General features: G+C 49.0%; 1 protein-coding gene across 9 annotated transcripts in view; it reads left to right on the top strand.

The window, feature by feature from the left end:
- PKNOX1 (PBX/knotted 1 homeobox 1) overlaps positions 1 to 15,126 on the top strand; it is a 56,639-nt gene that overhangs the window by 22,791 nt on the left and 18,722 nt on the right. For 3 of the 9 annotated variants that reach the window (XM_019803004.2, XM_034655065.1, XM_034655046.1), the window contains exons 2-5: positions 5,989 to 6,096; positions 9,251 to 9,378; positions 11,561 to 11,732; positions 13,478 to 13,648. In XM_019803004.2, the coding sequence (XP_019658563.1) occupies positions 6,046 to 6,096; positions 9,251 to 9,378; positions 11,561 to 11,732; positions 13,478 to 13,648 (522 nt within the window). In that variant the 5' untranslated portion in view covers positions 5,989 to 6,045. Of the gene's footprint in view, positions 1 to 2,068; positions 2,909 to 4,275; positions 4,346 to 5,988; positions 6,097 to 9,250; positions 9,379 to 11,560; positions 11,733 to 13,477; positions 13,649 to 15,126 lie in introns of those variants that run through there. The other 6 variants (XM_034655074.1, XM_034655072.1, XM_019803003.2 and 3 more) reach the window with 5 other exon arrangements.

Genomic DNA, 15,126 nt, shown 5'->3' with positions numbered 1-15,126 from the left:
CCATACTGTCTTGATGATTATAACTTTGTAACAGAGCTTGAAATCCGGAATTGTGATGCCTCCAGCTTTGTTTTCTTTTTCAAGATTACTTTGGCAATTTGGGGTCTTTTGTGGTTCCATACAAATTTTAGGCTGGTTTGTTCTAGTTCTGTGAAAAATGCTGTTGGTATTTGATAGGGATTGCATTAAATGTGTAGATGTCTTTGGGTAGTATGGACTTTTTTTTTTTTTTTAAGATTTTATTTATTTGACATGGAGAGCACACAAGCAGGGGGAGCAGCAGGCAGAGACAGAGGGAGAAGCAGACTCCCCGCCGAGCAGGGAGCCTGAAACAGGGCTGGATCCCAGGACCCCGGGAGCATGACCTGAACCCAAGGCAGACGCTTCACCGGCTGAGTCCCCCAGGCCGCCTCAGGCAGCATAGACATTTTAACAATATTTGTTCTTCCAATCCATGAGCATGGAATGCCTTTCCATGTCTTTGTGTCCTCTTCAGTTTCTTTCATGAGTGTCGTATAGTTTTCAGAGTGTAGGTCTTTCGCCTCTTTGGTTAGGTTTGTTCCTGGACGTCTCACTGGACTCAATGGATTCTTGTTTTACTCCCGATCACGATCCTACTTCGTTGATCGATTGTCCCACTTCTGGCCCGTGAGAGTCTCTGCAAGCTGGTTTCTGTCCTTTTGACATATCCCCCATCAGTTTTTGAGCACAGGTTCCAGGTTCATCTTGTACTTTTCCTGCTCCAGCCCTGGAATCAAATCAGCCACTTCTCCAAGGAGCCCTGATTCTTTGTATTGGGGAATGATATTTATTGACCAAGATCTGGTTACCGAGTGCTGCTTGCTGCTGGGTGTCCCTGCTTCTCAACCCTCTCAGTGGCCAGGGCTGGGAAGTGTGTGCACGTGCTTCCCACGTGTATGTGTGTGTAGGTGAGGTGTGCCTCTATTTCCATATGTCTGTGTGTGTTCAACACATGAGTTCATACCAGCAGCTCCATGTCCGCTCCAGGAGAGCAGGGCTCATTCAAGCCCTTCCCTGTTGTATGTGTTGCTCCCTTCTCTGCGCTGACAGCCCTGTGTTTATTCACTATGTATTTATGTGTCTTCTCAAACTCAAACATCTTTCCCAATCTTAAAAATCTGCATTTCTGTCCTTTAACTAAACAAACAAAAAACCCAAGGATGTATACTTTTTAAATCTGAGTCACTGGATTGTTGCAGGAAGCTCTTGGTAGGTGTTCTTGCCAAGAGTGTCTGGCCCATCAGGTGCATTTGTGACTTTGTGCCTAAATGAAGTGAAGCCTCTTCCTGTCATGTTGACGAAGAATGGTTTCAGAGTTGAACGCAGGGCGCTACTGATGCGTGTGGGGAGTGATACGGGTGGGCGCGGTGCTGCCTCGTCTCCTATGGGCTTTGCTTTGTAGTTGAACATCACATCTATTCTAGAAGAGTGAGTTAGTGCAGGAGACTCGGGGCCTCTGGATCGGTGCCACTTCCCATGCCCAAGTCCCTGTGGGCACTGCAGCAAGGGCCACATGGCCACCTATGCACGTGGCAGAGTTTACCCAGGAGAGGACCCTCCAGACAGGGCTCATGCCGGGCCCTGCTCATTCTCTTCAGTTGCTGCCGTTTGGAGTTAGCTTGCCTGCATGAAAGCCAGTGTAAGTTCTGATATCAATAAATGAGTAGATGCAGAGTTCTTCTGACATGGGTATTTCTGGACTGGCATGACGTTGATCTAGAACTGTCCACCGTAGAGTCAGATTCGGCATTGGCCATATTCTGGAAGATGGACATCAGTGGAGTTAACAGAGGCAGCTCGTGGCTTGGCTCGCACTGCCAGCGTGGCCGGGGGAGGGATGTGTCTTTTTTTAGTTTAGCTATTTTTTTTTTAAGATTTTATTTATTTATTTATTTGACACAGAGAGAGACAGCCAGCAACAGAGGGAACACAAGCAGGGGGAGTGGGAGAGGGAGAAGCAGGCTTCCCAATGAGCAGGGAACCCGATGTGGGGCTTGATCCTAGGACCCTGGGATCATGCCCTGAGCCGAAGGCAGACACTTAACGATTGAGCCACCCAGGCGCCCCAGTTTAGCTATTCTTTTATACAATATTTTCTTTTCCGCTTTGAATAGTCTCAGACTTTCAGGTGGCTGATGGTGGGAAACCTCCATTTCCACTGTGCAGCTCTGAGAAAATGAGCCCCCGGTCATGCAGAGCCAGGTCCTGTGTTGGCCCCATCACTTTCTGGGCAAGTCTCGGGGTCTGGCTAGCCTGCTCTGGAAGGCGTTGCTCGCACCTCCCTGCTGCATTTGTGTGGGGTTAAATAAAACACGTGGAGGCAGCCCCCAGCACAGATGCACGTTCCCGAGGTCTCCATGGCCGGGAAAGTGAAGCTGTGTAATCTGGGAGTTACTTTGCACTCTGCCCGTTGTGCAGACGTTCACTGAGAGAGGGTGGCTTTCCCCTGGACTGACGGAGGATACGGGGACTGGGGCCTTGGACCCTCCCACAAAGCCTCTGCTCTTCTAGTTCAGCCGTCACTAGCGTGTGAGCCGGTGGCTGCCCTGCTCCCCGCAGGCCGGGGTTGACGCAGACATAGCCTGGCCTCGGGAGTTTTCATGCCAGCAGCCACGAAAGTGACAGTGGTAGAGCTTAGGAAAGGCCGAAAGCGCAGCCAGTTGATGTGGGCGCCGGGACAGGCAGAGCTGGGGTGAGCCGGGCGTCCAGACCACACAGTCGATGGGGAACTCTGTACGTCATGATCAGAGATGGAGCTGGTCGTCGGAGCCACAGCAGGACAGGGTCCTTGGCCCTTAAAGAATGTGTAGTGTGGAGAGAAACCACGAGGTACCGCAGCCCTGAGCACTGGCTGGACGTGAGGCCCCGAGGGAGAGCCACATGCCAGGTGCGGGGGAGCCACTGGGAGGACCCTGGGGAAGGCCATGTGGATGATGAGGCGTATTCATGAGCTGGCCAGGCCCAGAGAAGGCCAGAGTGTTCCAGCAGCACTGCCAGGCTGGGGGAGTGCCGGGTGGGGGGAGGAAATAGCGTGGTGCCCTCTGACTGTTGGCACAGCTCCCAGTAGGAGAGGGCTGGCCAGGGTGCTGCCATCCACAGACCTGACCTGCAGAGGGGTTTTCACCAGATTTGCATTTCTGAAAGGTGGTCAGTGGAGGGGAGGAGGGTAAGACCAGAGGTTCACATGAGCCCCTGCTGTGATCGAGGTTGGGGGGAGTGCTGGTTGGAGTCCCTGCACTGGGAGAGAGGGGAAAAAAGATGCTAGGAGGAGGGCCAGCTTTTGGTCAAGGTCAAGACCATTGGGAGATGCTCACTGACAGGTTGGCCACTGTCTCAGGATTGGGGGTGCCCTGGGCGGACAGGGCAACTCGAGTAATGACTCCACATGAGTTTACTTCCCATCCCTGGGCTGGCCACGTCCTGCCTTTCTGTCCTGACCACTCCAGTCGGGCCCTCTGCTCCCCAGCACAGGGACACACCCCTGTGGGTCCCCATGGCCACGGTCAGCTGTGGTGACGTGGCTAACACCCCTCCTCCATCCCCTTCCTCCGCTGGCTTCAGCAGCACCACGTGGTTCTCTTCTTGTCCTGCGGCTGCCGCTCCCCGTTCTGCACTGGGCCTCCCAGATTTCCCAACCTCCTGACTCTTACACAGCCCACCTCCTCTCGCTGGGGGGACCTCCCCCAGGCTGGAGGCTCTACATACCGTCTCAGTGTCCTGGGGCCGCCAGAGCAAAGTCCCACAGACTGGATGGATGAAAACAACAGAAACGAGTTTTCTTGGAACTGTGGTGGCCAGAACCTGAAATCAGCCTGGAATCTGGAGGCTCTAGGGGAAGGTCCTTCCTGCCTCAGCTCCTGGTGGCCCCAGGCGCTCCTGGCTTGTGACAACATCACCCCAGTCTTGGCTTCTCTCTGCACATGGCGTTTCCCTCTGTATGCCTCAGATCTTTCTCTCTTCACTCTTAAACCCACTCACTGGATTTATGGCCTCCCCTCAATCCAGGATAATCTCGTCTTAAGACCCTTCACGTGATTACCTGAGTGAAGACCCTCTTTCTAGAGAAGGTCCGGTTTGCGAGGACGAGGGGCCGGGATTTGGCCATCTCTTGGAGGACGCTGACAGCCCCCTCCTTGCACAGCCATGCCCCGACGGTCACCGAGTTTGCATTTCTGGCACAGTCTCATTTGTTTGGAATTTGTATGAGAAGCATCTCAAACCTGAAATGTCCCCACTCTTGCTTTCTCCTCCCAGGCCACAGAACCTACTTCTGTCCCATCTGTTCCGTGTCGGGACACGCAGCTCTGCTCTGCCAGTTGCTCAGGTGGGGACCCCGCACGGCCCCCTGCCTGTCTGTGGCCGCACACCTGACCTCCTTGTGCCCCTGTCACGTCCCTCCCATGGTTCTGCTCAGACCCTCCCGTGGTTCCCTGTCCCCCCAAGACAGGAGGGGGCCATGGCCCGTGAGAGTCTGTGGGACCTGGTCCTGTGCCTGCTCCTTCCTTACCTTCTCCTCCCCCTCCCCACTCGGCCCAGCCACACCAGCTGTCCGTCTGCCACACCAGCTGTGGCTCCTGGTCCTTCTGCCCCCAAGTGTCTCCTGCAGGCACTTTCAGTGCCCTCCCTCGGTCTTCTTTGTCCCTGCCTGCTTGTCCTCATCTCATCACCTCCTGACGCTTACGCGTGTGCAAGGTGACCGGCTTGTGCCTGCCACCTCCCCGACACCCTGTGTGCGCGGTGACTGGTTTGTAGCTGTCTGCGCCAGAGCCCATCCTCCCCCGGGGCACAGGATGGCACCTGAGTCATGAGCATTTGCTGAAGGAAGGAGGGTAACCTCCTTTGCCCCTTGGCTTTTCATGAGGTCGCGTTAGCTCCCACCTCATGCTGGCCTCCTGGGCAGGTGGGAGGCTCTTGACTCTCGGGACAGCCTCGCCAGCTCTGCCTCTGGCCAGCTCTGTGGTCCTGGCCCTGTTACTCAGGCCCCTCAGGGCAGAGTGGCCCCCAGGAGAACCTGCCCCAGGGAGGGTGTGAGCGCCCAGTGGGTTAAGATGCTGAAGCCCTTAGGAGCTGGGCTGGCTTTTGCAGCCACCGCTGCTGGTAGTGGTCTGGGCACTCGGGACAGGCTTCTCACTCCTTCCCTGGCTCGCCAGTCTTGGACTGGATTTCTCCCATTGAGCACGGTCTCCCAAAGCATCACTTCCCTGGTGACCTTCAGCGGTCAAGCCCATGACAAACAAGTGGAATAACTGCCCTTGACCTTGTGACCTTCTCAGTACAGCCTGGACTGTCACACCAGGACATGACTGCTTCCTGTGCCACGTTGCAGGTGTTCATTGGGGGGCTCGGCATAGCCCCCACTCAAATTAATATTACTTTGAAGCTTTGCCTTGTCATCAAGTAAATGAGCATTATTTCCATCTTCTCCTACATGCAGATGTTAGGAGAGTGCCCTTGTCATTCCTGTCTTTGATCCAGTCTCCCTGACTGGCCTCATAGTTGCCAGGGTCTCTGTGTCAGGGCCCCTTCCCAGAAGGGCGGCCTCATTGCACAGCTGGGGGAGCCACTCGATCATGCTCTGTCCCCACAGCCTGCCCTCAGTCTGTGCACGGGCTGCCTGATGCTCCCCCCTGTGTGGCCTGGCTCCCCTGGAGAGCAGAACCTTGCCCACTCACTGTCGCAGCCCCGGGCCCAGGACGGTGTCCTGCACGTGTAGACAGTTACTAGAGGGAATGCGTCCAGATGGGTAAAAACTGTGAGAACAAGTCCCGGCCCTGAGCACGTTAAATTCGGGACCACTGAGTGAGCGGGGTCAAGCAGAAGGGGTTGGCTTCTAACATATTAGGGTGGTTCTTTCCTCTCCGTGTGAAAGTACACATTGTTAAAAAAGTATATGGATGCTGTGGAATAAGGGGGGCCAAAAATGGTCTGCAATTATTAACTGATGCTTTTCTGCTTTTGTTTCCCCAGACACCATTTGCTTTTGACTCAAGATGATGTGATGTTCTATTATAAAACTCGTTAACCATGATGGCTACACAGACATTAAGCATAGACAGCTATCAAGATGGGCAACAAGTGAGCGCTGAGCTTTATTCCGCATTCCAAATACAGTCCCTGCATCGGGTCCTAGAGCGCGGCCTCCGCTTTGTATATTTATAATTTCGTTTCCATGAGGCTGCGGGTTCAATTTTAAGTATAGGATGCCTTGTTTATGTGCTGGTGCTCGGAAAGGTTAGCTACAGAATTATTCAAACCGTTTCTTCCAGTGATACCAAGTTGCCAGTAATTGTGACTCTCCTAAGTCATAGTTTATTTGGGAATTTACCTTTTTAATGTCCATGGTAAATGAGTATTGTGGCTTTTAAAGAAAAGCTGGGTGTTGGTGAAAGCTGGATGACTGGTTGCTGGCCTGAGCGGGAGCCATGGCGTTTCCCGTCCCCAGGCGTGAGCGGTGGAGGGGCCTGTCCCGATGGTCTGGGTGGCATCATTGCTGTGCTGCCCGCTCCTGTTGCATGGCTGTGCCTGGACAGCCTCTTGCCTGCGCTCCCACTGTCCTTGGACTTCGTTTTCCTTGCAGCTGCAGTGAAGGTCTGGGTGTTTCGGGTTCTGTGCCGTGAAGGAACTGGGGAGGGCGGGGAGTGGGGAAGCTCAGCCGAAGGCCTGGGCAGCCTCTCTTGGGACACCTGAGGTCTTGGGATGCTCTGTGTCTTCAGAAGGGGGCTAGTCCCCCTCTGACTCTGGAGCCCTGGAGCTCATTTCATTCAAGACCTTCCAGTCTTTGCTTCCTGCTTCCTGTAGTCAGGAGGTGAAAGAAGGAAGCCTAGAGGCTCTTTTTCTCTCTACTTAAAGGGTTTAGTGAGCTGGATCACTACAAGGCCAGGTGGACTCAAATGAGGTCGCAGTCCTTCATCAGTGAGGTTCCAGGTGGCGGCTGGGACCTGAGGCTCCCGCCCTCTTCTGTTGTGTCTTTCCTTGGCGGTCAGTTCTGTGCATTCCTGGTTTTGTTCCTGTTGCTCAGACTTTGTTTTTGTTGGCTTGTTCTTGTTGTTGTTGTTGTTGGCTCTTTAGAAATGTTTGCATGTCTTAGCTTCTTCCGGGGATTGAGGCATGGGGTGCTCTCTGCACCTGAAGTCCTTTGATATTTCCAAGTGATTTCCTTTCTAAAATGCAAAGCTAGTGTTGTCCCCCTCTCTGCCTGCTGAGCCCTGCCTTGAGGACCTTGCATTGCCCTTGTCCTCACCTCTGCACCCTGCTTCTGGGCATCCCTGCCCTGTGGCCCTGGCTCTTCCCTTGGCTCTTGCCTCAAGCAGCAGCTTGGCCAGGGCCTCCGGGCCTGCAGGCCTCTGCTTCCATTGCTTCCTGTGAACACTCCCTGGCCTGCTTCCTGCTCCCTCCGGGCTTGCCACCTGCCTCCTGTCCTTCCTCCCTCCACTGGTGCTTGTTCTCCTCTGTCGTACTGATGCTCTGCTGGCTGATCGTGTCAGGAGTCTCCTCCTCCTCGGCAGCTCTGTGCCCATGTCCCACGCAGTGCCAGGCACAGGGAGGGAAGGAGCCTCACTTTTAACAGCTAAGCACTTTGCCTTGACGTGGAAAACTCTTGGTGAATGTTATTTTGAACACTTACTATCCTACAGAATAGATATGTCGAGTTGACTTGGCCGTTCCTCTAAGGTTGGACATTTAAGTTTCTCTTTTTTCCACAATCATTTAAAAAAAAAAAAAAAACCCAAACCTGAAATAAATATTTTGAGGCTTTTTTATAATATTGTCAGATTTCCCTCCAGAAAGGCTATGTTTGATTAGGCTTTAGTCAGTTGCTTTAGTGTTTTGTTTTTTTAAGAGAGAGAGAGAAGCCATCTCCTGGGCCCACAGCCCCAGCTAAACTCAGCGGCACAGAGGGGTCCCTGCCCATCAGGACCATTGAGAGGCCTCCACTGCAGCATGGCCCCCGTGGCCTGCGACCACCCCTGGCTGTCAGGGTGGGGTTCGTGGCAGGACACAGGTTCTCCCCTTCCCCAAGGGCCCCCCTGGGCTGCTTCCTTGAGGGATGGAGTCCTGGCAGCGAGAGGTGGGGCAGGGGGGTCCTGGTCCCGAAGAAGCTGAGGGAGCTGGTGATCTGCTCATGGATAATTACAAGGTTCCTACAGCAATTTGGGATTTCTTTCTGTAAGCTGAATTCTTTATGTTGAAGGATTTAAATACTTTTCACTTAGGTTACAAACCAAATAGCTGGTTTAAAATAATTTAACTGATAATATCTTTAAGGCTTATGTTTAATACTATTTTCCTTAAACACAGCCGGTCTTTGCCTTCTGAACACAGTGACTTTTTTCTCACAATTTGTATAGCTTATGTATTCCTGAAATTTAAGAGTAGATTGGGGAGGGGCGCCTGGGTGGCACAGCGGTTAAGCGTCTGCCTTCGGCTCAGGGCGTGATCCCGGCGTTATGGGATCGAGCCCCACATCAGGCTCCTCCACTGTGAGCCTGCTTCTTCCTCTCCCACTTCCCCTGCTTGTGTTCCCTCTCTCGCTGGCTGTCTCTATCTCTGTCAAATAAATAAATAAAATCTTTAAAAAAAAAAAAAAAAAAAAAAAGAGTAGATTGGGGAGAATTTAGAATATAGGGTCTGAGTTGTCTTTTTGACAAGATTAGAGTTTGAGCTATCCATGTGTACTTCTCTTACTGTAGCGTTACTAGTGAGAGGGTCGAGAGCGGGAAGACACAGTGGTACGATGATGGGCCGCTTCCCTTCCGCCCTGTGCAGTAGTATGTTTTTTTTTTTTTAATGATTTTTTTTTTTATTATATTATGTTAGTCACCATACAGTACATCCCCGGATTCCGAGGTAAAGTTCGATGCTTCATTAGTTGCGTATAACACCCAGTGCACCATGCAATACGTGCCCTCCTTACTACCCATCACCAGTCTATCGCATTCCCCCACCCCCCTCCCCAGTAGTATGTTTTTGAAAATCATGAGCATTTCACAGATACCGGTCCTCATAGTTTTCAAGATGATTTGGAAATTTGACCTTTGTTTTAGCCATTTTCAAAATGTGTTAAATTCAAAGGAGTTTTGTTGGTAGTATTTTTTATGAAGTACTGCCAGTCATCCAATTGTCTAGCAATTTACCATTCCTGTTGCATTTCTGTTTCTGTTTGAGATAGAGTACTTAGTAGCAGTTTATTTTGTGTTTAGTAACCCGAATTCTCCTCCTCCTTTCACAGATGCAAGTAGTAACAGAGTTAAAAACGGAGCAAGATCCCAACTGCTCTGAACCTGATGTGGAAGGAGTGAGCCCCCCACCCGTGGGGTCCCAGACGCCAATGGATGCAGACAAGCAGGCCATTTATAGGTAGCGATGACTTGTGATGCATGTGGGTTTTAACAGGAATAGCAGGAATAGAGAACCTTGTTAAATGGAATGCTAAGGCTATTAGCTAGGCAGTGTAGTAAGGTTTGATGTGATGACCATGGGGGTGAGAAGTTTGTCAAATTAAGATGTTATTCCTAATACCGTAAAAAAAAAGTTTTGGAATATAAATGTACATTTTAATCAAGCTTGCAAAAAGAAATCTTCAGGCCCAGGTCGTTTGACTGGAGAATCCAATAAAGAAAGTGGGAATGCTTCTCAACACATCACTCTGATACTAAAGCCAGACAAAGTATAAAAAAGAAAAGTACACACCAGTGTGCCCCATGAACTTAAACATAAAAATCATCCATAAAATATTAAATCCAGCAACGTATAAAAAGAATAACATACACTGACCAAGTGGAGTTTATCCCGAGAACTCAAACTGATTCGTTAGTCAAGAGATCAACCAGTGAGACCCACAACATGATCATACCAAGTGACACAGAAAAGCATTTGACAAAAATCCACAGCTAATTATGGTTAAAAGCTGTCAGCAAAGTGGTAATGGAGGGAAACTCCTCACCTGATGAAGGGCAACATAAAAAAATCTATGGTTCTCATTGTATTTCGTGGCCAAAGGCTGTTTTCCTCTAAGACTGGGCATAAGGCAGAGATGTCCACTCTGACTTCTCTTGTTCAGCACTGTAATGGAAATCCTAGCCAGTGCAGTAAGGCAAGAAAAAGAAAGGCGAACCAGATTAGAAAGGAAGAAATAAATCTAGCTTTGCACACAAATGGCATGATTGTCTATATACAAAACCCCAAAGACTCTGCCAGAAAACTTCCGGAACTGGGTAAGTGGGTTTAATAAGGTTACAGATTACAAGGGCAACACACAGAAACCAGTCCCATTTCTATATGAGTAATATACAATTGGAAGCTGAAAATTAAAAAAGACAATACCACTTGCAAGAGCTCCAAAAAATTTAGGTATAAATCTAACAAAACGCAGAAACTTTATGCTGAGAAACTATAAAATGCTGAGCAATCAAAGAAAACCTAAATAAATGGTGACACATACCATGTTCATGGATTGGAAGACTCGGCTTAGTAAAGATGTCCTTTCTCCTAAAATTGACCTGTAGATTTAGCATAATTCCAATAAAGCCTTAGCAGGATATTTTTGTACATACAGACATGTTAATTCTAAATTTTGTATGGTAGGCAAAATAACTAGACCAGCTGAAACAGTGTTGAGAAAGAATAGAGTTGGATTTTGAGACATACTGTGGTGTTGCAGTAATGAGGGTGTGGTGACGGCGGTCAAGGGGTAGGATCAGAATCACTGATGGAGGGTCTGGAAGGAGATGTACAAAACATGATTTGTTTGATCTTTGACAAAGGTGCAAACAATTCAGTGGAGTAGAGGTAGACCGTCCAACTGATGGTGTTGGAAGAATTAGACGTTCGTATGCTGAAAGAAGATCCTTGACCTAATCTCACATTTTATACCGAGGTTCACTCAAGGGGCGCCTGAGTGGCTCAGTTGGTTAAGTGTCTGCCATCAGCTCAGGTCATGATCCCAGGGTCCTGGGATCGAGTCCCACATTAAGCTCCCTGCTCAGCAGGGAGCCTGCTTCTCCCTCCCGCTTGTGCTCTCTCTCTCAAATAAATAAATAAAATCTTTAAAAAAAAAGTTTACTCAAAATGGAGTATAGATCTAAACGTAAATTTTAAAACTCTAAAACTGGTCTGTCCATGCCACGGAATATTATTCAGCCACAAAAAGGGACGAAGTAGTGATACATGTTACAACATTGACGAGCCTGGAAAACACCATGCTAAGTGAAAGGAGCTAGATGCCAAAGGGCACGTATCGTATAATTCCATTTAGATGTCTGGAACTCTGGCAGGAAGTGAGTGGTAGTAGCCTGGGGCTGGGGTTTGGGGGAGGATGGGCAGTGACTGCTGATGGCTGCAGGGTTTCCTTGGGGGACAATGAAAATGCTGTAAGCTTGAACTGTGAACAGAGTAGACACCATTGCATTGTACAGTTTAAGTTGGTCAGCTGTAGTGTGTGAACTGTATCTCAAAGCTGTTATATAAACAAATGCATACATATGTACAAAAATATTCTTGTGCAAATGTAGGACATACATTTTAAAAATTTTTCCCCCAGGCATCCACTATTTCCATTATTAGCTTTGTTGTTTGAAAAATGTGAACAATCTACACAGGGCTCAGAAGGCACAACTTCGGCCAGTTTTGATGTAGATATTGAAAATTTTGTAAGGAAGCAAGAGAAGGAAGGAAAACCCTTCTTTTGTGAAGATCCAGAAACTGACAATTTGGTAAGTAAAATAAATGTTTTATTCTTATTTTTTATTTTTTCCAAATTTAATATCTGTTCAATAAAATTTAAATTTCTAATTAGAACTTCAGAATGTGGTTCTGCTAAAGGGGAGAGTCCTATAGTTTATGAAATAACTTCCTGTGTGTGTGACCTGAATGTCCCCATGTCTTCCAGCTTTCTGTAGTGACCTTTACTGTAGGGATCAGAGGAGCTCCTCTGCGCCTGCATCACAAGGGGATTGGGGACTCAGTTCTCTCCTAAGTATTTGGGAAGTTCCTTGGGATCGGTGTGCGTATGTGCCGTGCTTCACAGGCAGCATGCCTTGTGCCCCACTCCAGTTCTGGGCTTTTCCCTGATCACGGACCTACGCCCTTATGCTCTGTCTGGAGGCCGGCAGATAAGTTGGGATGGGTGACAAGGCCGTATGCAGACTTGAGGTGGCCCATGCACACAGAGCAGGGCAGGCTTATCAGAGGGCTCCCATACTCCTCACTGCTTCCCATGGCCTTTCCGCCTGGTGGGGGTACCCTTCTCCCAGGTCCGGCGCCCCAAGGTCCAGCGTTCTCTGTGCTTGCTAAAAGAAATGCAGACTTTGTCAGAGTTAATGGCACTGCTGCACCCCTCCGTGCGGGTGGAGCGCTGTTAGTCCGTGTCAGGGGGCACACTCCTTCCCTGGGCTTCCTTTAGAGCATGCTAACCTCCCACCCAAAACCTTAGGGCCCTTATCAGCAGAAAAATGTCTTTAGAAAACTTTTTTCCTGAGTAAACGTCCCAGATCTTTGTTGGTTTTTAGTTTCTCATTATACATTCAACCCTTAGTGCCTAACGGATTTTACTAGGGCACCGTCTGACCTGGAGTCAGCCTCCTCATCTTTGAACCAGGACCAACAGTGCCCACCCTTTTGGGGTGAGAATCAGAAGCTCTCTCCGCCTCTTGAATCTCTGTCACACAGCCACCAATGTGTGGCCGTGGGTACAGCCAGAGGGGACCCAGGCTGTCCTGACTGGTGTGCGAGCATAGGGCCTGGCAGAGCGTGGTGTGTGGCCACTCCCTTTGTGCCTGCTGGTTCGTTCCGCAAGTACGTGTGAATTACTGCCACCACGGTCACGGGAAGGAGCCGAGCTTTGGGGTTGTGGGTTCACAGGCAAGTGGTCCTTATTAGTACAGACCATTGTCTACTGCTGTGGGGCAGGTTACTCTGAAACTTAGTGACTGAATAAAGTCACTGTAAAACTTTTAGAAAAATCCTAAAAGGGCTAATCCAGTGCTAGGGAAAGAGTTGTTAGGCTTGACACCAAAAGCACAATCCATAAAGGGCAGAGTTGGTAAGCTGAGTTTTATCAAAATGAAGAGCCCCCTATGAGGTGGGTATGGATTCCTCCCCATTTAGAGAAAAGAAAGGAGCAGAAGGGGGGTAAGTACCTTGCTTTGTGCAGCGGGTTGGCGGTGGGGCCGGGTTGAGGCTGGGCTGTCTCCTGGCGCTGTGACTCACTGAGGGCAGCGCTGGGACAGTCTGTGTCCCCACACACCAGATGCAGCTGAAATGCCAGAGGTCCGCGGCGCTGCAATGACTTGTCGTTTGCGCGGTTTCTGATGTCATCACCCTTCCGTCACTGGCAGTGCAGATGGTCACGGCTCTGCAGCGTTCAGGCTAATAACTGAGTAATTATGTGCTGACGATTACAATTTCCCATGATGCTGCTATTTTCTTGTCTGAAGATCTTCATTTTCTCTGCTTCTAGATGGTAAAAGCAATCCAGGTTTTGCGTATTCATCTCCTTGAGCTGGAAAAGGTTAATGAACTGTGCAAAGATTTCTGCAGTCGATACATTGCTTGTCTAAAAACAAAAATGAACAGTGAGACTCTTCTGAGCGGAGAACCTGGAAGCCCGTATTCCCCCGTCCAGTCCCAGGTATCTGTGTTGGGTCCTGCTCTGCTTCTCGGTGACGGTCACATCTGCAGGGGAGACGGGTACTGATTCCTGAGACCAATGGCCCTGTCAGAGTGCCTGGGCTGTCTTACGGCCATCCTTGAGCTAGAAGGATAGTTCCTCTGGGCTTCATGCCGTGAGTGGGGTGAGGCCTCGATCTGTGTACCGGACCCTGGATCCCAGCTTTCTGGAGGATGGAGTACCATTCCTTGCTTTCCTTTTTCTTTAAAATATAGTTTTTATTATTTCTTAAAATTGTGGTAAAATACACATATCATAAAATGTGCCGTCCTAATCATTTTTAAGTGTACAGTTTGGTGGCGTGAAGCATATTCACACTGTCGTGCAACAATCATCACCATCCATCTCTGGAACGTTCCATCTTCTCAGACTGAAACGCTATCCCCATGAGATACTAACTCCCCGTGCTTCCCTCCCCAATCTCTGGCTCCCATCATTCCACTTTCTAGGAATTTGATCAGTCTAGGTACCTCATGTGAGGGGTCCAATACCGTGTCTGTCTTGTGTTTGGCTTAGTTGAAGGAGCATAATGTCCTCAAGGTTCATCCGTGTTGAAGCACTTGTACTGGAGCCATTCTGACGGTATGTGGTGACATGCCGCTGTGGCCATAGTTGGCACTGCCTTGACGGTTAACGGTGTTGACCATCTTTTCATGAGCTCATTTGCCGTCTGTACATCCTCTTTGGTAGAATGTTGGCTCGCATCTTTTGCCCATTTTCTGATTGGATTTTTTTAAACTGTTGGCCTTTGAGAGTATTCTAGATACTAGTCTTTCATGGGCTATGTGGTTTGTAAATATTTTCTCCCAAGTCTGTAGCTTATCTTTTCATCCTCTTAACAGGGTCTTTTTTATAGTAAACATTTTAAATTTTGATCAAGTCCCATTTATCAACTTTTCTTTCATGAGTTGTGCTTTTGGTGTTAAGTCTAAGAACTCTGCCCAGCCCTAGGTCCCAAGGAGTTTCTCTAATTTTTTTTCTGAAAGTTTTTATATTTCACATGTAAATCCCTGACCCATTTTGAGTTAACTTTTTTATAAAGTGTGAGGGTTTAGGTTGAGGTTCTTTGTTTTGCCTCTGGACGTCCAGTGCTCCAGCACCACCCGTTCAAATTCCTCCCTAGAATTGCTTTTACGACGTTGTCAGCAATCAGCCGAGTGTGTCTATGATGGTCTGTGTCTGTGTTCTCTCTTCTGTTCCACTGATCAGTGTATTTACGCCAGCTAATCTTGTTACTATAGCTATTTAATTAGTCTCAAATTTGGGTAGACTCTTTCCTCCCACTTAATTCTTCTTTTTCAAAGTTATTTTAGTTATTCCAGTTCCTTTCCATATAAGTTTTGGAATAACCTTGTCTGTATCAACAAAAAAATGTTACTGAGATTTTGATGGGAATTGCATTAAGCCTGTGTATCATTCTGGGGAGAATTGATGTCTTC

This window comes from Ailuropoda melanoleuca, chromosome 1 (genome assembly GCF_002007445.2).
Source record: "Ailuropoda melanoleuca isolate Jingjing chromosome 1, ASM200744v2, whole genome shotgun sequence".
Lineage (NCBI taxonomy): Eukaryota > Metazoa > Chordata > Mammalia > Carnivora > Ursidae > Ailuropoda > Ailuropoda melanoleuca.
The sequence above is the reverse complement of the archived record's forward strand: the minus strand, read 5'-3'. Positions and strand labels throughout refer to the sequence as shown.